The 24,248-nt window shown below is 40.0% G+C and overlaps 1 protein-coding gene across 4 annotated transcripts in view; it reads right to left on the bottom strand.

Moving 5' to 3' along the window:
* dnah12 (dynein, axonemal, heavy chain 12) overlaps positions 1-24,248 on the bottom strand; it is a 230,102-nt gene that overhangs the window by 96,433 nt on the left and 109,421 nt on the right. For all 4 annotated transcript variants that reach the window (XM_069939623.1, XM_069939622.1, XM_069939624.1 and 1 more), the window contains 13 exons: positions 20,862-21,018; positions 20,568-20,740; positions 19,289-19,441; positions 17,312-17,551; positions 14,536-14,781; positions 13,816-13,935; positions 12,913-13,022; positions 12,437-12,620; positions 10,465-10,605; positions 8,309-8,392; positions 7,971-8,159; positions 4,130-4,249; positions 750-938 (listed from right to left, as the gene is read on the bottom strand). In XM_069939623.1, the coding sequence (XP_069795724.1) occupies positions 750-938; positions 4,130-4,249; positions 7,971-8,159; positions 8,309-8,392; positions 10,465-10,605; positions 12,437-12,620; positions 12,913-13,022; positions 13,816-13,935; positions 14,536-14,781; positions 17,312-17,551; positions 19,289-19,441; positions 20,568-20,740; positions 20,862-21,018 (2,106 nt within the window). The remainder of the gene's footprint in view (positions 1-749; positions 939-4,129; positions 4,250-7,970; positions 8,160-8,308; positions 8,393-10,464; positions 10,606-12,436; positions 12,621-12,912; positions 13,023-13,815; positions 13,936-14,535; positions 14,782-17,311; positions 17,552-19,288; positions 19,442-20,567; positions 20,741-20,861; positions 21,019-24,248) is intronic.

The following is a 24,248-nucleotide window of genomic DNA, read 5'->3' as shown; positions in this document are numbered from 1 at the left end:
GCCAGCCCCTCTCAGGCCAGTCATACATGGAACTATCGAGACGACTACTGGTGTACAACTGAGTTTAAGTGGATTAAAGCCTGTAGTAGTCTTTTCTGTGTTTTGTGTCTGCTTGGTGCACCACAACGCACCACAATTGAAAACACAAAATGGTACTATATGCAATCTGCTTTTGGGATCTGCAGTTTCTGAATTAAATGTTTGATCAAAATTATGTTCCAGAATCATGATCAATACCTGACTTTGGTGAATCACCAGAAAAAAAAATTATCAGAAAGGTCACCTGCTGAATTTATGAGACAGAAACCAAGGCAGCATTTTGGATGGTCTCAGCTGTGATTCCCAGTATATGCTGAGTTAGTTGCCCTCTGTTGGGATACAGAATTTTACATGGAAGAAGAAAGTAAAAGTTTCTGCCCTAAACAGTAACTGTGTAAAAACATCAATGGATGGATAGAGTTCCGTGTTTGATGATCAGGATTCATTCTTCAATTTCTCAGGTAAAGAGACAATACAATTGACTTAAAAATAAATGAATTCCAAAAGGCAATCAACATCTGTAGAAAAAGTGAAGGAAAGGACAGAAAGCTGGGAAGATTTATTTTAATGGACTCATATTTTTATCCATGTGAAACTATTTGGAAACTAACACAATATTCCTTCTATTCTCTTGAACTCTTTTGATTCTCAGTTAAAAAAACAATTTTGTTTTTCCAAGTTTCTGGTTCAAGTATTAGAATAAATCATACCTCATACATGTAGTCATAGACCAATCCTTTGTCCTCAAAGGGACATTCCCATTTTCCTACAGAAGCTGGTACTGGCTGATAAGTAGATTTTACAGACACAATTTCACGTAGAAAAGCATCAAATGTTGTTCGACCAGCTTTGTCACAAGTTGCACCAATTGACCATATCAGGGAAAAGGCAAAAGCAGCCTAGAAATAAGATGCAATTAGATATCATTCTGGGGAAACAATTGGTGAAAATCATAAACAAATTTAAAAAATGCGAGTTGCTTAGAGATTGTGGAGCTTAAATGTTAAGATTATTACTTTATTCACAGACGCTTCTAGATCTGCTGTTTGCTTACAGCATTTTCTGAAATTCCCTAACTATTCATCTGTTGTGACCTTCTATTGGTTGTGATATATCTGCAAGGTCTATCAATCTTCTTTTAGTCTCTTTACCTCCCTCTACTGCTTACATGGTGTCCAAAAGTCTTCCTAGAGGTCCTGCTGCTTCACCTAGAAGATCAAAAAGGGAAAGACATCCTCCAGAACATCTGAGAGACTATGTACAGTGGCTTGACCACTTGGGATGTTATAGTTACATTGTGGTGTGATTAACTCTCAGTTGAGGTAGGCGGAGGCCCCGGTCGCGCATGCAGCCATCTTCAGCGCAAACTCCGGGAGATCCAAAATGAGTGGTGGACTAGCCTCGCCAAACGAACCCAGCTCAGCGCGGACATTGGCGACTTCAGGGGTTTCTACGAGGCCCTAAAGGCTGTGTACGGCCCCTCACCCCAAGTCCAAAGCCCGCTGCGCAGCTCAGACGGCAAAGTCCTCCTCAGCGACAAGATCTCCATCCTCAACCGATGGTCAGAACACTTCCAATCTCTTTTCAGTGCCAACCGCTCAGTCCAAGATTCCGCCCTGCTCCAGCTCCCTCAACAGCCCCTAAGGCTAGAGCTGGATGAGGTTCCCACCCTGGATGAGACATATAAGGCAATCGAACAACTGAAAAGTGGCAAAGCAGCAGGTATGGATGGAATCCCCCCAGAAGTCTGGAAGGCTGGCGGCAAAACTCTGCATGCCAAACTGCATGAGTTTTTCAAGCTTTGTTGGGACCAAGGTAAACTGCCTCAGGATCTTCGTGATGCCACCATCATCACCCTGTACAAAAACAAAGGCGAGAAATCAGACTGCTCAAACTACAGGGGAATCACGTTGCTCTCCATTGCAGGCAAAATCTTCGCTAGGATTCTACTAAATAGAATAATACCTAGTGTCGCCGAGAATATTCTCCCAGAATCACAGTGCGGCTTTCGCGCAAACAGAGGAACCACTGACATGGTCTTTGCCCTCAGACAGCTCCAAGAAAAGTGCAGAGAACAAAACAAAGGACTCTACATCACCTTTGTTGACCTCACCAAAGCCTTCGACACCGTGAGCAGGAAAGGGCTTTGGCAAATACTAGAGCGCATCGGATGTCCCCCAAAGTTCCTCAACATGATTATCCAACTGCACGAAAACCAACAAGGTCGGGTCAGATACAGAAATGAGCTCTCTGAACCCTTCTCCATTAACAATGGCGTGAAGCAAGGCTGTGTTCTCGCACCAACCCTCTTTTCAATCTTCTTCAGCATGATGCTGAACCAAGCCATGAAAGACCCCAACAATGAAGACGCTGTTTACATCCGGTACCGCACGGATGGCAGTCTCTTCAATCTGAAGCGCCTGCAAGCTCACACCAAGACACAAGAGAAACTTGTCCGTGAACTACTCTTTGCAGATGATGCCGCTTTAGTTGCCCATTCAGAGCCAGCTCTTCAGCGCTTGACGTCCTGCTTTGCGGAAACTGCCAAAATGTTTGGCCTGGAAGTCAGCCTGAAGAAAACTGAGGTCCTCCATCAGCCAGCTCCCCACCATGACTACCAGCCCCCCCACATCTCCATCGGGCACACAAAACTCAAAACGGTCAACTAGTTTACCTATCTCGGCTGCACCATTTCATCAGATGCAAGGATCGACAATGAGATAGACAACAGACTCGCCAAGGCAAATAGCGCCTTTGGAAGACTACACAAAAGAGTCTGGAAAAACAACCAACTGAAAAACCTCACAAAGATAAGTGTATACAGAGCCGTTGTCATACCCACACTCCTGTTCGGCTCCGAATCATGGGTCCTCTACCGGCACCACCTACAGCTCCTAGAACGCTTCCACCAGCGTTGTCTCCGCTCCATCCTCAACATCCATTGGAGCGCTTACACCCCAAGCGTCGAAGTACTCGAGATGGCAGAGGTCGACAGCATCGAGTCCACGCTGCTGAAGATCCAGCTGCGCTGGATGGGTCACGTCTCCAGAATGGAGGACCATCGCCTTCCCAAGATCGTGTTATATGGCGAGCTCTCCACTGGCCACCGTGACAGAGGTGCACCAAAGAAAAGGTACAAGGACTGCCTAAAGAAATCTCTTGGTGCCTGCCACATTGACCACCGCCAGTGGGCTGATAACGCCTCAAACCGTGCATCTTGGCGCCTCACAGTTTGGCGGGCAGCAACCTCCTTTGAAGAAGACCGCAGAGCCCACCTCACTGACAAAAGGCAAAGGAGGAAAAACCCAACACCCAACCCCAACCAACCAATTTTCCCTTGCAACCGCTGCAATCATGTCTGCCTGTCCCGCATCAGACTTGTCAGCCACAAACGAGCCTGCAGCTGACGTGGACTTTTTACCCCCTCCATAAATCTTCGTCCGCGAAGCCAAGCCAAAGAAAGACTACTCAGTTACCGTAGTTTAGTTTGCTTACTGCTATGTGGCAGTTAAACCGCATTTATTTTGGGGGGGGGGGGGGGAGAGTGTTGTGGATATACACAGGCACCTGCATATAACATTATAATGCATACATATATATTCTGTGCTGTGGAGAAGCATTTTAGATTTCCAGTAAATAATGAATGTGCGAGTGTATTTCTAAGCCTGGAATCTCACAAAGGGTATAATCAATAAAATGCTGACAGAACTACTCCCGTTGCCTTTGACACCCAATCCCAGAGGTTTCAGGAATTTCTGTAATCTACTTCTTGCAACACCAGAACAGAGCTTGTAAAATCTACCTTGATTTCTCTGCTTAGACATTATGACATCAATTCTGAAGGAAATCAGTTCTAATTTGTACAATTTCATGCAATAGCTCAAATCACAACTGCAAAATGAAAGACAGGTAACTTCAAAACCCTTGAGTGCTTTTAATATATTGCAGCCAGATGTGTGGCTTTGCAAAATCCTGAAAGTTGACTATTTAGGTCATTCGAACTAAAGGAGGTTTTATAAAAAAAAAAGCAAAACTAGTAATATTGTTCTCCTTATCAAATGAAAATGATACTGAGAGTAATAATTTGTACCATAATCCAGATACGAATGTTCTTGGAATCCGGGTCAGCTGCCAATTGGTCCCAAAGAAGCATCTCGAAAAGACGAGTGAGGGAGACCACAGTATTGCTGTCAGATGTTGGAACAAGTTCCTGAGTATTTGACATGGAAGTTACATGAATAATTTTATTTCTAAACCTCATTGACAATCATAACTGCTTTGCTGTAGTTTTCTGATCATCTAATAAATAAAAATTATATACAGTAAAATGTCTATTTTCTTATAATCTGTTGCAACATTATTTGAGGAATTCTGATCTTTGGTTTAAACACCAAATCATTTTTTGCTGTGTCCAAATGTTCTGATAGATCTGAATTTAACCCACATCAGAAGATTGTCATGGCAAGCTGATATTTTTACCCAAATGAAGTAGAGAGACATAGCCATTTTCATCACTGATATTTAAATGGACCCTTGATGAAGGGCTCAAGCCCAAAATGTCAGTTATGTATTTTTATCTTTGCTATATAAAGGACATAGTTTGACCTGCTGAGTTTCTCCAGCATTGCATTTTTACTTCAATCACGGGGTCTGCAGACTTTTGTGTTTTACTTCCTTTAAATGGTCCTTGCCCACCTCCTTTCAAAACTGTTGTGAAGAAAGTACAACACTGACAGTTGCCATAGATCCAAAAGTCTGTGGCAACTGAATAGCTTTCATGTTATTGGTTTTGGAGATGTTTTCTTGGTGAGAAGTGAGGCATTCAGACATGGGAAGATAGAATTGCTTTGGATGAGATAAAGAAAAACTCCTACTTTTAAATCCAGAAGGATTTCTTGTGTCTTCAAAGGCACTGCTGATCTGTTTCAGGTGACAAAAGACAATGCTGACCCATTCAGGCTCCAGTTAAATTTGCAAAAGGATCCTGCCTATTTGCACAAAAACCTTGCCTGCTGCAAAAACCTGCATTTCATTTCGACATGCAGCACGGTAACAGGCCCTTTCAACCCGTAAGCCCATACCACTCAATTACATTCAATTGCCTGGCGTGTTTTGAACGGTGGGAGGAAACCAGAGCACCCAGGGGAAGCCTACGCAGAAACGGGGAGAACCTTACAGACAGCGCCAGATTTGAACCCCAGTCTCGATCGCTGGAGCTGTAGCAGCAATGCGCGAATGGCTACGCCAACTGTGCCACCCTGCAAATGTTTAGATAGTTAATATCAGGTCAAGAAAGACACCTTAAGATTTGAACTGCCAGCTTACAATCTGATAGGATTATTATCGAGGTTAATATTTCATGCCTACATTAGAATGAAATTTAAGCCCTAACTGCAGTCATCCACTCTCCATACCTTTCCCTAAGACAAGCTGATATTTCTCATACAAACAGTATGAGAAAAAAAAACTTGATCCTTTCCTCATAAATCCACGTGCCAAGACAATTTTGAAGGAATTACCATCACATATTTGTTGAGCAAAGACATGCAACATGCTGCTATATGACATGACCACCATATTAAAAGAGATCTGGCAGTTAAAATCGACATTAAGCTGAGATCAGCTTTGATAGAATTGCATGGTTCCACAATCTATAGCCACCTGGAGCAAAACATCCCTCACTTTGTCAGCCAGGTTGATTGATATTAGTTCAATGGAGAGTACAAAAGAACATGGCAACAACACCAAAAAGAAACACCTAAAAGATTAAGTGCCTCATGATCCTACAAACAATAATATTCATGCTAAACACTGAAGAGAATGGGCTGTGGACGAGGCCAAGTCATTCCACAATTGACAGATCATATCAAAACTGTAGTCCTGTCCTTCACTGTGAATAGTGGTATGGTTAGTGTAGTAGTTAGCACAATGCTGTTACAGCACCAGTGATCAGGACTGGGGTTCGAAACCAGTAATATCTGCATTGAGTTTGTACATTCTCCTCATGTCTTTGTGGGTTTCCTCCAGGTGCCCTGGTTTCCTCCCACTGATCGAAAACGTACGAGGGGTGTAGGTCAGTTGAGTGTAATTAGGCTCATGGGCTGAAAGGGCCTGTTACCGTGCTGAGTGTCTAAAAATTTTTAAAACTTAAATAAAGTTAAGCAGTTCATGGGAGGAAGAGGCTCCTTCTACAAACTCTCCTCATTGATAAGGGTACTTAATAAATGCACGTGCAAAAGTCAAGCTCAAAGCCTTTGCAACCATCTTTTTCTTGAAGTGCTCAGATCCATTTTAGCCTCCATGTTAGGTACATTATAAATAGACTGCCTTCAGCCACTTCAATTAACTCAATTGTTTTTGAGAAGCAGGTGAATGTATTTGGGCACAGAGTTACAGAGATGGCCCACTTTGTCCATGTTATCATCTACACTAATCCCATTTATCCCCATTAGGTTCACATTCCTCTGTGCCATCCTATCCAAGTGTCTGTTCCAAAGTCTTTGAATTGCAATTGTATGTGTGTCCACCATCTCCTCTGGGAACTTATTCTATATCTTCATCACTCTTTGTGTGAAAGAACTTTCCCTTCAAATATTTGAATTTTGTTCTCTCTCCCACCTTAAATATGTGCTGTCCAGGTCTAAATTCCCCTGCCCCAGAGAAAAAAAAAATCTACCTTTGCCCCATCTGATTTTTTAAAACCCTCTACAAGGTCACCTCTCAGCCACCAATGTTACAGTGAGAATAAACAGAGCATATCCAATCTCTTAATTACCACCCACAATTCCAGGCAACATCCTGTTGAATCTCTTCTGCACACTCTCTTTTGCTACCACATCCTTCCTGTAGTAAGACAACTAGGACTGCACAAAATATTCCATGTGATCTACTAAGACAATGGAAAATAATATAATTTTGCCAGTAATGGTGGGGATTTATGCAACTTGAGCAAAACTGCATTTACAACTCCACTATTTATCCCACAATGCGGAAAACTGTCCAGGTGTGATCTATCTATAATAAACTCAAAACATCCAATTCAACTGATCTCACCCTCATCAATACATTCTCATTGATCAATAAAGCTATTAAACAACATTTATTCAATAAAAATAAACTATTTACTGCTTAGATTCCAACACAACTATTCAGCATCACACTCAAGTGCAACCCTGTTCAAAATATAAACAGAAAGAATGAATTCAAAAGGACAAGTTAGATTGTTTGCCTTGCCATCCAGGTACTAATTAATTAATTATCGTCAAAGAGTTCCAGAAAAATTTAAATCAATGGAAATCCAAGGGAAACATTGCCACTGGTTGGAACCACATTTGGCTCAAGTGGAAGATTAACATTTTGTTTAGGATCAGATATCTCTTCATCAAGGCATTGCTGCAGGAATTCCAAAGAGCAGTGTCTCAGATCCCATTATCTTTAGCCACTTCATCGATGACTTTCCTTCAATATAGCAAGGGTTCGCAGTCCCAGATAAAAATGGACCTGCCTTATATCTGATATGTGCTGAATAATCAGATACCTCGATCTCTATTTCATTACTGGGCTCCGCAAGGAGTCCTAATTCAATGGGATTCCAGAACATGTCTCCCATCCTGTGCTAACAAAATGTACTGTGGAATTAAAATCTATATTCAAACAAATGAGGCTCCCTGACCTGGACATATCAAGTCAAGCATCTAAATTATTTATTAAAATGTTTCAACCTATTTAATTGTGTTTCAATATATTGTAAAATTTTTATTGCTTTCATAATTTATTTATAGGCATAAAACGCTAACTGGTTTATTTTCAGATTTTATACTAATTCCACTTGGTATTCTAATGGTATAAATGCATTTACTTTTGCTTAGTTAATTCCAATCATCGCTGTACAAAAATGTTGAGTTATTTTTCTGATTTTTCTGACTGCTTACCTTGCATTGTTTACGAAGAATCTGGAGAGCAGGAGGTACTAACCAGTCAAAAAGATCCTCCAAGAGAGTCAACATGTCTTTCTGAGGCAATACATTTGAAAGACCTTTAAGCCAAGATGTAACAAGAGGCTTCCAGCCTAACTGGGCTGGTTCCAGGTAGATCATGCCACAGCGACTAACTGTAGCTGGCTAAAAGCACCAAGAAAAATCCATTTAAGTTGCACATAAATATTCGTGCATCAATCAATAATTACATTTTGATTCAGTATTTTGGATCAAAGCATTAGTATTTTAATAAATTCTACAATAGTCTAGGAGAAAATAAAAAGGAACCATACTGAGGCTTGGGAAAGGTCCATTACTTCAAAAATTAGGCTCATCTGCTGAGACATCTGAATGATCTCTCCACTCATCAAACAAAGCTGGTGATGAAAGAAATGGCAATTATTAATAGCGAAGTACTGAACATGAGGGCGTCAACCACAAAAAAGATAGTAAAAGATAGTAATTTTTTTTTAGACATACAGCATGTAACAGGCCATTTCGTCCCATAAGCCTGTGCCGCCCAATTTACACCCAATTAATCTACACCCTCGGTACATTTTGAACAGTGGGAGGAAACTGGAGCCCTCAAGGAAAACCCATGCAGATACGGGGAGAAGGTACAAATTCCTTGCAGCAGCACGGGTTTCGAACTTTAGCCTGATCACTGGCTCTGTAAAGGCATTGTGCTAACCATTACGCCATTGTGTTGCCCATTTTCTGCACTACATAATTATATTTTGGATCTGAAACTCCATGTGCCTTAAATCACCCTATCAATGAAGGGGCAAAAGCTGTCGATGGACATTGTACTGATATGTTTTCCTCAACTGTGTATAATCCCTACCAGCTACTGTACATTTGAGGCTGGCTCGCCCATTAATGACTCATCCTCCTATGTCTCCTCGCTTTTTGCCCTGGCCATAAAAATCGAGCTACCTCCCCCTTTCCAGCATTCCTGTATCTGGAACCGGGCCAGCCTAAGTCTTGTGTGTATTAAAGCCTATCTTTCCTTCAGTTCTTGACTCTGTTGTTATTGATAGAGCCTATCAGACATAGTAGGAATAAGGGAGATTAATACCAGAGTCATTCAGATACTCTGAGATACCAAGGAACATACTGTGATTACTGTTTTGGTTGTTTCAATATATTCTTCGCAACTTAATAAATAACCAGAATACTCTATGTGTATCAAAAGAGGAGTTTGTAATCACAAACAAGCACTTCAGTTAAATAAAAATTAATTGTTAATGTAAATAAAATGGGAAATCTTACATCATATGCAAACTTCTATGTACACCCAATTCCCAATCATTCATATATATTAAGACATTAACTATACCTAGAAACATAGAAAAATAGGTGCAGGAGTAGGCCATTTGGCCCTTCAAGTCTACACCACCATTCAATATGATCATGGCTGATCGGTACCCAGTTCCTGGCTTCTCCCCATACCCCTTGATCCCCTTAGCTACAAGGGCCAAATCTAACCTACTCTTGAATATTGACAAGGAACCGGCCGCAACTACTTCCTGTGGCAAAGAATTCCACAGATTTACCACCCTCTGAGAGAAGAAATTTTCCTCATCTCAGTCCTAAAAAACTTTCCCCTTATCCTTAAACTGTGACCCCTGGTTCTGGTTTTTCCTAGCGTTATAAACAACCTACCTGCGTCTAGTCTGTCTAAACCCTTAAGAATTTTATATGTTTCTATAAGATCCCCCCTCAATCTTCTAAGTTCCAGAGAATACAAGCCTAGTCTATTCAACCTTTCTTCATATGCAAGTCCTTCCATCCCTGGTATCATTCTAGTGAATCTTCTCTGCACCCCCTCCATGGCGAGAATGTTCTTCCTCAGATAAGGAGACCAAAACTTCATGCAGTACTCCAGGTGTGGTCTCACCAAGGCCCTGTACAGCTGTAGCACGATCTCCCTACTCCTAGACTCAAATCCTCTCGCTATGAACGCCAACATACCATTCGCCATCCTCACCGCCTGCTGCACCTGCGCGCCCACTTTCAACGACTGATGCATAGCAACACCCAAGTCTCTCTGCCTCTCCCCTTTTCCTAAAACCGATACCATTTAGATAATAGTCCTCTTTCCTGTTCTTATCTCCAAAGTGGATTACCTCGCATTTATCCATATTATATTGCATCTGCCATGTCTTGGCCCACTCGTCTAACTTGTCCAAATCACTCTGCACCCTCCTAGCATCCTCCACACAGCTAACCCCGCTACCCAACTTTGTATCGTCTGCACATTTTGAGATATTGCTATCTATTCCAACATCTAAGTTGATATATTTTGTAAACAACTGTGGGCCCAGCATGGAGCCCAGCAGTACCTCACTCATCACTGGCTGCCATTCTGAAAAGAACCCATTTTTACCTACTCTTTGCTTCCTGTCCATCAGAACTTAAGTTCAGTTCATTACAATAATTACATTACCTTCTTGTTGTCATCCAGAGCTGTGTTCATGCTTTCAATCCATAGGGTATCAATAGGTCCATCAAATATCACCCACTTTCGGTCAGAGGTTTCTGAGGAAGCAAATTCACGAAAAGTATTTGCCACAATACCGTCAGTCCACTACAAATGGTGAAAAAACTCAGTTAAGATCAATCTCGAAATAGAAACGTGCATTATCAAACATAAACTAAATACATTAATTATGAGTAAATTCAAATAAATATATATCGAATTTCATTAAAATGAATTAATAATCCTTTTATAATGTATATGACAATAATATCAGTTATATTTTAAATACTTTTTGTTCATTTTATCTCTCCCTCCATATTTTCATCCACGTATTATCCAAAGAAGAATCTCTGATTGTGATCAGCAAGAACATTATTGTAGTTATTTCCATATAATTTGGGAACATAATTTTGATTTAATCTTGTTTAAATAATTATTCAAATACATTTTAAAAATTCTTCCTGCCATTTTCTTTGATCATTTTTGTTTTCATTAAATGGTATGTGTTACGGACCCAGAGGACCCCAAAAACCCAGCAACAATAGAAATTACTTAAACAAAAGTTACTTTTAATTTTCTTTAAACATAAAAACAGGATCAAACTTTATTACTATTAAATTAACCCCCTCCTAATTCTAAGTGCACTTGTATGTAATGGGTGTGTAAGTTCAGAAAACTTCTTTGATTCACAGTCCAATCTCACTTGTCACTCATCCAAGTTCACCGGTATCAGGCAATTCTTATTCTGTGCACAGAATTTAACATTTATGAATTTCACCAGGCTTTGGTGCTTGAAAGGTAAATGGTTACCACTCGGGAAGGTTCTTGCCGGTTTTCAGAGAGATTTGTTGCTCATTGGACACCCACAGATCAACCACTTCAGTATGTTGCCAAAGAAATTTGTCCCATCAGGGTTTTCCAGATGATAACCTCTTTCTTTCAAGTCACCACAGGGTTCCTTTTCTGTTTCCCTTATCTCAGGTGAAACATTATACAGCCAACCATCTCCTCTTGTTTGGACCACAAGGGCTTTGAACAGGATGAACTCAGAACTCACAACCCATCTTCAAAATGGAGTTTTTCCACAAGTTTGCCAGCTTGTCATGTACCAATCCCAGCTGCTGCTGCTGAACTGTATATCTGAATTCTCTCTCTCTCTCTCACTCAGAGAAAACCATATGACCATCTTAGAACAGCAAACTACATTCAGTCAGACCTTGAGTCCATTCATCTGTTGCTTTCCAAAACAATAATCCATTATTCCACAGCATGACCTTCACTGTTAGTCACAATCAAAATGAAGCACTTTGCTTCCCAAAAGACCCTCCTGGCACAGGTCAGTCCACCGAAAAGGCCATCATTCCCAGAGCATGCTTTGCTCTGAATTCGACAGAAATGGCTGGCCACAAGAGCTCCTTCAAACAGCTGCTTTCTCTTCAGCCATCAGAATGTCTTTGCAAATGTATCGAATCTGGAACAGACTGCGTCAAGCCTTCCCTCAGTTCTTCCAATGTATCACTGGCTGTGACTTGAGTTGTGATGGTGCTTGTGTGAAATGTTTAATGTTAACTGTGACCATTCAGTTCCTCCTGTCCATACTATCCCTTATAGTGATAATCCCATTTTACTAAAACAGGAGCTTATAATAATGGAATGTTTCAGACTGAAAATGCCACATTGTTTAAACAATAAACACATCATATGATTCTTCATGAAATGAGAGAAAATAGAATTTTCAATATTTATGGATATATTACTGATTCAAACAAAGTAGACATTTTTTTCTTTTATTGGTTTTCTTATCTACTATGTTAAAATTCCTCCTTTTTTTCAAAATGACCTCATTGTAAAGAGACAATTCCCTTTCAAATATAAACAACATTGTATCTGGGAGCTTTGTGTGTACAAACTGCTTTCAAAAATTAAATCAGTCACTTGCCTCATGTGAGACTAGATCAAACTGTCCAAACAGTTGACCCATAGTAATCGACTTAGGATTGACAGTTTGATATACGACCTTTTCCTCTTCATTCAATCCACGTTCATTCATGAGTGACAATGTGTCTGCCAACACATGCAAAATCTTGGTCTTTCCTGAAAAAGGCTCCCCCACAAGCATGAACCTATTGAAATGAAAAACTTGATGTTTAATTGGGCATATGGTTTTATTGATCATGTACCAGTTTCCATTCCCTATTCACCTGTCTTACAAGTCCAAATAAATGATGTTCAATTTAAGTCATTTAGCTTAGTTTTAAAGTAATAATCGAGATGGTACAATAGATAAAGATAACAGACGGCTTAATTTCAATTTTCATGAATCACCACAGGATGTCACTATCACAATGAAGTAGAGATATAGCCAGGGACTATTTCAATTGCAGACACACCCCGGGCATTCGTTCTCCCACTCACCCATGTCTCACAATCATCATCTCATAAGTCTGGATCATTTTGGCCAGGAAAGGTTTCACAGGTTGCACATCATGTTTAAGGCAGGATTCAGCTGTACATTCGAGGAAAAGCTAAATGTAAAAAAAAAGAAAAAAAAGCATGCGTTATTTTCTTTACAGAAGCAAAAGAGGGTAAAACATTCCAAGAATGTTTTGCAATGTGAAGGGAAATAATACCAGTAAAATACAAGGGAACACAAGACGTACAGAATGTAGGCTAGTTACAGCAGAATATGAGGTGATTTATAGCCCCGAGATGCAGCACAGTAACGGGCCTTTCCCGCCCAGAAGAGTGCGCCGCCCAATTACACTCATGTGACAGTCACCCTCTTACCCCCATATGTCTTTGGAATGTGGGAGGTAATCAGAGGACCAGCAGGAAACCCACATAGACATGGGGAGAAGGTACAAACTCTTTACAGACGGATGCAGATTCAAACCAGGTTTGCTGGCGCTGTTATATTGTTGCACTAAACACTATACTAACCATGCTAATCTACTGTTGGAAACCAGTTTCTATCACCTATAAAGACACTAAGTTCCAAGTCAAACCATTCTCTGTAAAAAAAGGGGTTTGCCAAGAGTCCCCCTGTCTTAGGCACTACATTTTAAATTGTGACCCCAATCCCTCAACAGAAAGAGATTTTCTCTTGAACTAACCTAAAGCCATCATGATTTTGTATAATGCTGTTGTTTACTTTCTTTGCTCAAAGAGCGGACTTGAAAGGCCAACATGGCCAACATGGCCTGTTTACGCTCCGTAAATGGTTGAGATCCCTCAACCCTTGAGCATTGTGATTTGTCATCAGAAATCAACTAATTTCCAGATATTTTATTGTAATTACGTAATCAGTGATATTCTAACCTGGTAATTAGCTTCAGGAAGTTCAACACCTGGAAACAGGTCACTTGTGATACCATTGAACAATGGAATATCGTGTGATAAGAACTTAGGCTCATTTACATCTTTGATTGACCGCAGTAACTACAAAATAAATGTTTTTTTTGTTTAATTTTAATCAACATAAATACATTTGATTACACAGCTTCTGAAAAGAAATGCAGATGTCATTACTTCAAGTCATTTCAAGTTAACTTAAAAGAATCCCTTTACAGCATTTAAAATTTGGTGACAGACAAAAACGCAGCATGTGAATTGATGAACTTGTTATGTGAATTCTTCATTGAAAAAACACTTGCAATTTAACTACCATAACAGTACAATCTTCGAAACTACTCTTGCACAGGTAAATTAACCCAAATACTGTAATTGACTAAAGACTAGCCAATATCCATGAAATGAGCAAAAATGATGATTTGGTTCTCAAAGATTTCCTGAATAATGACACGATCCTCCACACCAGCTAGTTTCTTTTTGATCCTTGGTTGGTATTACAATAAATATAGTCAACCCATCAAATTAAAATTATTCACGTTATTTTAATGGAAGTAAAGACGGTGTACTGAGAAATAATTAACCTGAAATAGTAATTTGATTTCTCTAACCACAAATGTTGTAAGCATCCTGTTTTATTTTAGGTTTTCCAGCAGACACATTATATTTCTTTTACTTTAGAATACTCACCAGAATATCTTCATTCTCTACAGGAAACTTCAGCTTTAAGTTGCCTGCTGCTATTAAGACAGCTTTCACGGCACGCATGCCATAATCATAATGGAATTGTGATGAAAGCTGCTCTGAACACAACCTATATGTCATCACTATTTTCACTGACAATGGCTTGGCATTAAGAAAACCATACGAATACAGAGAAATTTCAGCTATCAGTGCATAGTTAGGAACCATCATAGCCACTGTGCGGAAGAGGACCTGAAAACACAAGAAATTTCAGTTTTGAAAGTAATTGGTTCCAACTTCATCTACTTCTACTACCCGTTCAGAAGCAGCACCCAATAGCTTGAATACATCTGAGATTGTCTAATCTCAGAAGCTAAGCAGGCTCAATACTTGGAGGGGAGACTACCTTGAAACAACAGGCGCTGCAGGTTTCTGTGAGGGGCCCTGGACAAAGTGGCGACTCTCTGTTTTACCTTATGGTAGATGAAAGTTAAAGAATTTCATGTATGTTACATTCTAAATGTAGTATTGTGTGACAATAATGGAACCTTTATCTTTAATTGATTCTGAATTATTCCTGTTCAGAAGACTTGTGGTTTTTTTGAAAGTTCCAGCCAATGGGAACAATTAATATATTTTGTGGTGACCAAATATTCAGGCAGTGAGACTGCTGAATAACTAAGTGAACTGTTTGCACTAACCCTCTGAGTCTCTACTATTTATTAAACAGTATTTATATATACAACTTTATATATGTATATTCATTCTGCAAATGTATCGCTTGTCTGTATGCGTGTTATGTCTGGTTGTGTTTGCACCTTTTGTACCGAGGACTGGAGAACATTGTTTAATTGTGTGGTACATGCGTAATTGGATGGTAAATAAACTTGAATCAGCCACATGTTTATGGGCACCAAATTTGAACTTTCAGGAGATCACTAATACAGGTTTTGCCAGCCTACAGCTTCATGTGAACTGTGGCAGGGTTTTCCTCTTGAATTCTGAAATTCATTCCATTGACTTCAAAAGAATGAACTTAAGAGGTACAGTACAATATCCTACATTGCTATGTGACGGGGTGGCCAAACTATGGCTCACGAGCCACATGTGCCTCTTTGACATATAATGTGCGGTTTGCGGAAATATATTGGCTGAGACAGGAATTGTACAATCCGGTGCTCACATCTCACTGCCTGAATATTTGGTCACCCCGAAAATATATGTTGAATATCTAAACAGGGATAGGCAACAGTGGTGATTTTTGACATTTGTATCCTCAATTTTTTCTGATCTCTTTTTCTAATGCTCCAAATAGAGCAACAGGCACATTTAGGACTGAGATGTCTTTATTCAGTGGATCGTGAATCTTTGGAATTCTCTCAATATGGAGATGGAAATTGGAGCTGAGAAAATGTGTAAAGGCTGAGATGGCCAATTTCCGTGCTGTAATTGTTATATGGTTATATGTTATAATAAATAGATTTTAGCATTCAACTTGAGAGTGAACGCCTTGAGTCAATAAAAATTATGCTGAACTTGAATAAAGGAAATTGCAAAGAAGTGAAGTAAAAGTTGGCTGAAATGGACAAGGCAAGCTGATCCAAGAAGACTTGGTATTTTTGCCAAGTCTTTAACTGACTCTGTCTTGCTAGTCCCTGCAGGGCCTTCAGGTGCTCCTCCCAAATCCAAATAAAAGGCTGCAATCTATCAGAGAGAAAAAGGAAAAAAATACATCATAATGAGCACAAATCCAGGGGACAGGTTTGAACCAAACATAGCTACCCAAGGAAGTCATGGAGGGCATTAAGCTGAAAGCAAAAAACATGTGTGGCAGAAATGAGCTAAAAGCCCAAAGATTGGAATAAATTTATAATCCTTCAAAAAGAACTACAGGTAATCCTCAATTTATGACCATAATTGGGACTGAAGGATTGGTCATAAGCTGGATTGGTTGTAAGTCGGATTTGCAGGTCTTATCGAGGTATTAAAGTAATTTTTCATAAAAGTTTTCAAGAAATTAACCTTTAATGAAGAATCTCAGCATATGTACAGTATTAAAAAAAAATTTCAGTCATATGTGCGGGTGGACGTAATTCGCGTAGGATGCAAGTTGAGTACTTAGCTGTACCATAGAGCAAGGAGAATATAAATGATGATGGTAAACTAGTGAGAAAGATAACAACTGACCGTGTTTAAGTACGTAAAGCGAGAGGTCAAAGTTAAACGTGCCCTTTAATATATAGGCTGGAGAAACAGTTATGGAACACAAGAAAATGCTGGGAAAGTTAGAGATAGTTTGCATCACTCTTTATGGTAGAAGATACTATAAACATCCAACTAATATTAAAAAAATGTATGAGGAATTAAATATCAGAAAATTAATATTAGATAAGCTAACAGATCTTAAAGTTGATAAATCCCTAGGATCTGTTGGGGTTTACATCTTAGGATCTTAAAGAAATGGCTACAGAGATCTTCCAGAAAACCTTTAATTCTTTTTTTTAATGCTTTCACCAATCGCAACTGTGAATATTTATTTAATTTTATATTTATTATCTCTTTTTCTGTCTTGGCATTTTGTAGTAATTTAATTTATGCTGTTACTTGCGAATCTGTGTGGAAAGTAAGAATTTTGCTGCACACGGACATTGTATTTCTGCAAACAATAAACCTTCATCATCATTATCATCAGGAACTAAAATTTGCTGTGACTGGACCGTAGTTCAAGGCTTAATCCATCAATTTACCTCCAAATACTGTATGAAATTAAAAGAGTTTGTACCTTTAGGTTGTCAGGCAGTTCTGAGCGGCCAGCATAGCCTGGATTCATTGTAATTGCAACGAAGCAATTTGGGTTCAATCGTAATTCAGTCCCTTCAAAAACAAAGATCTCAAGATTGCTTTGTTTTGCTCTTTGGATGCAAAGAATCTGCTGTGCAACCACAGACAATACTTCCAACTCAATACGATTAAATTCATCAAAACATGCCCATGCGCCTGAAGAAGCCAATCCCTTAAAAAACTGAAGATAAGATAAATATTTTCATACATCTTGTATAACATTATACTTTCTATAACTTTCCACAAGAATTTCAAAGGCAAAGAGGTAATAATGAAGAAAATGCAGTCCACCTCACCCAGATCCCTGTGTGGGATACAGAGACTGCTCCAATCAATGGGCATACTTCAAGGGCTTGCCAATAGAGTGCAACTTATATGGCTGAGTAGCCTTTTAAATTGTGGAGCTGTCATGGATACAGCACCCTGAAAACATATTTGTTTGTGAGGGCTAATGTTTTGGCAAAACACATTTATGTAAACTAATTTTACAATTGCTCCAAATGAGCAACGTTTGCCACTCATTTTTCCACCTGTGTAGCAACTGACAAAGTCAGAATTCTGCTGCCATTGATTAATGAATGTAATTAATCAAAATATTAATCACATTTTCATGCTTCATTTACAAAACATTGAAGTTCAATTGCATAGTGTGCTCAAAACAGCATTATGAAATTCTATTTCTAGTTTAAAGTACTTTACAGGTAGACCCCTACTTACGATGGGGTTGAAATCAGGCAAAAAAAACACAAGATTTGGCAAAAAAAAAGTGCAAGATATGCCGGAAAAAAAACAAGAGATTTTGCCAAAAAAAACATGAGAACAGAGCAATTTTAACTTTGAAATATCGTATGTCGGGTCATTGTAAGTATGGATCTATCTGTAATGTTAAAACATTTAAAAAACTGCTCTAATGCTTTAATGGCTTATGTATCTATTTGATAATCTCCTTTTCTTCTTTCTTTCTTGGGGTATTTGGGGGGAGGGAGGGATTAGGTGATATACCACAGGTATTTTCTAATACATATATAATTCATTATTAATTGAAATGTATTGTGGTTTTAAAATCTTATATAAAATAGTCAAAAATGAAACAAAACCACTGTTCTAATAGCTTAAACAAAACCAACATTCTTCCTCCAATTCACTATCAATGCAATAATGTTTGGATTAGTCATTCTTCAGTTAAAGATGTTAAAATAATATGTCCTTTGAGGAGAAAATTTGAGATTTCAGAACTCAGTTCTCTCAACTAAATAATTAAAAACCATTACCTCATGGTAACTTATGGGACCTTCGGAGATTTTTTAAAAAATGGCGGTGCTGCTGGAGCTGCTACAAGGGGCTGGTGCAGCCCCCCTCCCATTTGAGAAGGAGGAGCAGATGACCCATGGGACATTGACCATGGCAGCAGACTATCGAGGGATTCTGAGGCTGAAGAACACGCTGTTGGTGACGAGCCAAAGAACCCACGTAGGCTGCGGCCGACTGTGGTCAAAGGACTCACACCAAGCTGTGGACTACTGGAGACTGGCTAGAGGATGCTGAGGGCTTCATGATCGTGCGATGGTGTGGACCTGGAGCTTGGGTTGCCAAAGATTTGGACAAAAGGCTGTATGGATGCCAGAGGCTGTGGGAGCGCTGGAGGCAAATCCATGCACACTCAGTGACTCTGAGGGCACTCTCTTTTGCTTCAATTACAGTAAAACCCCTGCTATTTGGAATTCAAGCAACTGGCAGCCTCAAGTAACCAGCAAAAGGAATATAGAAAATAAAAATGTAAAAAAGTACAGGTTTAAAATTGGCACATCTCACTGTTAGTTCACCAATCACAAACACACAATCTCAAGCAACCAGAAAATTAATTAAAACCAGGGGTTTTACTGTATATCAATAATCAATATTTTGAAATTTAAGTTACTTTGCCCATGGCAATGTAGTCCAGTCCATCAGAGCAGTTAAAAACAACACATTGTACAGCAACTGCTTTTGCCAAGTCTTTAACTGACTCTGTCTTGCCAGTCCCTGCAGGGCCTTCAGGTGCTCCTCCCAAATCCAAATAAAAGGCTCCAATCTATCAGAGAGAAAATGATCTGGTCAAAGATTTCTCCAAAACAATTGTAAATCTGTTATATATGCTTTAAATTCTCCAACTATTTTATGTTCATTTTATGGGATACTTAGCAATCACATTCTTACTCTATCTTATGAGTCACCACTCAGGATGCCGCCTTAGGAAAGTGGATTCCTCAGCTCCTGTCTCTCCAGATACTTATATATACTCTCTCTAAGAACGTTTTCTATTAATTTACTGTGCTGCGCTGTTAGCCAGAATCAGACACACACAAAGGTAAAGACTGTACAACAGGCTTTAATCCACAAAGACTTCCACGGAGCCAGGCTGGCTGTTGCTGCAGTAACTCTGAGTGAGCTTCGGGAGGCCAGTGCAGGCTTATATCCCGGAGGGCCTTGATCCCTTCATGCCCACTGATTGACAGCTGACCAGGTGTTGTCTTGCCGCCTTACACTCCTGCAGATACAGGTGTTGCCCCCTGCAGTAGGCCGGTGGTGTACCACCACATTTACCTACCACAGACATCAACCTTACAGGTCGATAATTGACAGGCTTGTTCTCTCAAACCCTTTTTAAACATGAAACCAAATGTGCAATGCACCAATCCTCTGGCACTATACCCATCTCTAATGACATTTGAAAAATCACTGTCAAAGCCTCTCCTATTTCCTCACTAACTTCTCTCAAGGTCCTGGGGAAAATCCCGTCGAGACCTGGAGACTTGTCCACCTTTATATGCTACAAAAGATTCAGTTCTTCCTCTTTCTTAATCACGATAGTCTCCATAATTACCCTCTTTGCTTCCTTTACCCTGCACAATTCAATATCCTTCTCCTGAGTGAATACAGAAGAAATTGATCAAAATCTCCCCCAGCTGTCCAGTCTGATTCTCTAAGGGACCAATTTTATCCCTCACTCTCCTTTTGGTATTAACATATTTGTAGAAACCCTCTAAATTTATTTTCACCCTGCTTGCTTTAGCTACCTCCTACCTTCTTTTAGCTTTTCTAATTCCTTTCTTAAGATTCTTAACATCTTAAATCTTAACATCTGCATCTTATAATTTTTGAAAAATGGCCCATATTTAGAGAAACAACAAATTTACAATCTATGTTTATAACCTTACCAAAGTACGGTAGCATCGGTCTGTCAATGGGGTAATCACTAGCCGTGGCGAGTTACCTAGATACTCATAAGCATACTTGACATTGCAGTTGATGATGTGAACTCGGACATTCTCATTTACCCAGTAATATCGAAGTTGAGCAAGCCAGTGAAAGTCGGCCTGATTTGAAACCTCTATGGCAAAGAATTGTTAAAACTAACATTATACATAAAATTCAATAAAGATCATTCATAATTATTCTAAAATTTGCATTCTCATGTGTATTGTCATATGTTAGGATAATCTGCTGAATACCTTTTTCAATTAAGTCTTCAACAACATCTCTGGCATGTACATCAATGGTGACTAATGCACCAAGTGTGATACGAGTCTGTTTGGAAAGTTTTCCTCTCACCAGCTCCACAATGTCATTCAACTGTTGCTGTAGTCGTGCACTGTATGCTTTAAGACCCTAAGAGACAAAAAGAATCTTGATGATTAATATTTCTGCAAGTCAGTGGTGTAATTTGTTTGTTAAACATTGCCTAGATATGTTTTGCAGACATTTTATTTTCAAGTTTTGGCCTGGTACAACTTAGTAACCACTGAGTTATTAATGCTGAAAAAGTATTGACAAGAATTTTATTCTCGAGAGGTGGTAGCATACATGCTACAAACTAATATCATCACAGAGAATTCTGCCTCAGAAATTAATTTCACTAATTTGGTGAGGAAGGAAAATATAGAGAAAAATTATATGTGGAATTGATCAAACAAGGAAAAGCAATTTGTGCAAAATCAAAGGGATGGTAATGAGGCAAAAATAAATGAGTTCAGAGCAGTTGCAGAAGAATCATTGCCATCATCTTCTGCTTCAGAAAATAGGAATCGTGGCTATTAAGGTGTTGAAACTCAAAAGCTATAAAGTATTATTTCATCTGTTTATGGAACATGATCATCACTTGCTGGAGCACTTTATTACACACCCATTAACTGCTCCCAGGAAAGTTGTGATGGATTTGATTGACAGCAGCCCATATGGTGGTTTTAAGGCAGTACTATATTTAACAGAACTAATCAGTATGCCAGATTTCGGACACAGAACATAGAAATCTACAGTACACTACACGCCCTTCGGCCTACTGTGTGGTGACAAACTAAATACCTGCTCTAACTGCCAAGAACAGGGGTGGGCAACCTTTTTTAAACAAACTCACATTCCACCTTAAGTACTCCCTATACCATAAGTGCTCTGTGATTGGTTAGGGATTGTTTAAGTTGGTATGTGAGTGGGAAGGTTGAGAACCACTGCTCTAGACCCAATTGTTACTGTAATATTTTACTTGAGAAAAATTGTTATTGGCCCATTTGCTTTGGAGTTATGAAACCATGCACATAATGAGTCAATTAGGTACGATTAAAACAGTGGTTTTCAAACATTTTTTTTCCACTCACATACCTCCTTAAACAATCCTTTACTAATTACAGAGCACATATGGCATAAGGAAAACTCATGGTGGAATGTGAGGTTAAAAAAAGGTTGCCCACCCCTGCTCTAGAGTTTACCTCCCGCATAACCCTCCATTTTTCTTTGTTCCCCATGTACCTATCCAATATCTCTTAAAAGATGCTAATTTACCTCCTCCTACCACCACTGATGGCAATGCATTCCAATGCACCCACCACTCTGTGTTAAAAAAATTACCTCTAGCATCCACCTGTGTTTAGTCCCAAGCATCACGTTAGTCATTTCAGCCCTGGGAAAAAGCCTCTGGCCACCCACTTGATGAATGCCTCTCATCATCTTAATATCAGGCCCCCCTCATCCTCTGTTGCTCCAAGGAGAAAAGATCAGTTCACTCAACCTATCGTCATAAGACATGCTCTCTAATCCAGGCAGCATCATGTAAATCTCCTCTGGACCTTCCCTAAAGCATCCACATCCTTCCTGAAATGATGTGACTAGAACTGAACACAATATGCTAAGTGGGGTATTACTAAGGTTTTATATACAGTAAGTTTAATGAATTTTTTTTTAATTATTAAAATTTTAAAAATATACAGCTCCAAGAAAAGTGCAGAGAACAAAACAAAGGACTCTACATCACCTTTGTTGACCTCACCAAAACCTTCGACACCGTGAGTAGGAAAGGGCTTTGGCAAATACTAGAGCGCCTCGGATCCCCCCCAAAGTTCCTCAACACGGTTATCCAACTGCACGAAAACCAACAAGGTCGAGTCAGATACAGCAATGAGCTCTCTGAACCCTTCTCCATTAATAATGGAGTGAAGCAAGGCTGCGTTCTCGCACCAACCCTCTTTTCAATCTTCTTCAGCATGATGCTGAAACAAGCCATGAAAGACCTCAACAATGAAGACGCTGTTTACATCTGGTACCGCACGGATGGCAGTATCTTCAATCTGAGGCACCTGCAAGCTCACACCAAGACACAAGAGCAACTTGTCCGTGAACTACTCTTTGCAGACGATGCCGCTTTAGTTGCCCATTCAGAGCCAGCTCTTCAGTGCTTGACGTGCTGTTTTGAGGAAACTGCCAAAATGTTTGGCCTGGAAGTCAGCCTGAAAAAAACTGAGGTCCTCCATCAGGCAGTCCCCCCACATCTCCATCGGCCACACAAAACTCAAAACGGTCAACCAGTTGACCTATCTTGGCTGCACCATTTCATCAGATGCAAGGATCGACAACGAGATAGACAACAGACTCGCCAAGGCAAATAGCGCCTTTGAAAGACTACACAAAAGAGTCTGGAAAAACAACCAACTGAAAAACCTCACAAAGATTAGCGTATACAGAGCCGTTGTCATACCCACACTCCTGTTCGGCTCCGAATCATGGGTCCTTTACCGGCATCACCTACGGCTCCTAGAACGCTTCCACCAGCGTTGGCTCCGCTCCATCCTCAACATTCATTGGAGCGACTTCATCTCCAACATCGAAGTACTCGAGAAGGCAGAGGCCGATAGCATAGAATCCACGCTGCTGAAGATCAAACTGCGCTGGGTAGGTCACGTCTCCAGAATGGAGGACCATCGCCTTCCCAAGATCGTGTTATATGGCGAGCTCTCCACTGGCCACCGAGTCAGAGGTGCACCAAAGAAGAGGTACAAGGACTGCCTAAAGAAAGCTCTTGGTGCCTGCCACATTGACCACCGCCAGTGGGCTGATATCGCCTCAAACCGTGCATCTTGGCGCCTCACAGTTCGGCGGGCAGCAACCTCCTTTGAAGAAGACCGTAGAGCGCACCTCACTGTCAAAAGACAAAGGAGGAAAAACCCAACACCAACCCACCAATTTTCCCTTGCAACCGCTGCAACCATGTCTGCCTGTCCCGCATCGGACTTGTCAGCCACAAACGAGCCTGCAGCTGACGTGGACATTACCCCTCCATAAATCTTCGTCCACGAAGCCAAGCCAAAGAAAGAAAAAAAAGAAAAAAGAAGAAATATACAGTAGCTGTAACATTACCTCACGTTCTTGAAATCAATTGCATAGTTAATGAAGGCCAAGACACCATAAACTTCCTTAACAATACTATCAACCTGTGCAGCAGCATTGAGTATCCTATGGACACAGATCCCTCAGTTCATCCACACTGCTCAGAGTCTTCACATTAATATTATATTCTGCCCTCAAATTTGCCCTACCAAAATGAACCACCTCACACTTGTCTGGGTTAAACT

The sequence above is a fragment of the Narcine bancroftii genome, chromosome 5 (assembly GCF_036971445.1).
Source record: "Narcine bancroftii isolate sNarBan1 chromosome 5, sNarBan1.hap1, whole genome shotgun sequence".
In the NCBI taxonomy this organism is placed as follows: domain Eukaryota; kingdom Metazoa; phylum Chordata; class Chondrichthyes; order Torpediniformes; family Narcinidae; genus Narcine; species Narcine bancroftii.
The sequence above is the reverse complement of the archived record's forward strand: the minus strand, read 5'-3'. Positions and strand labels throughout refer to the sequence as shown.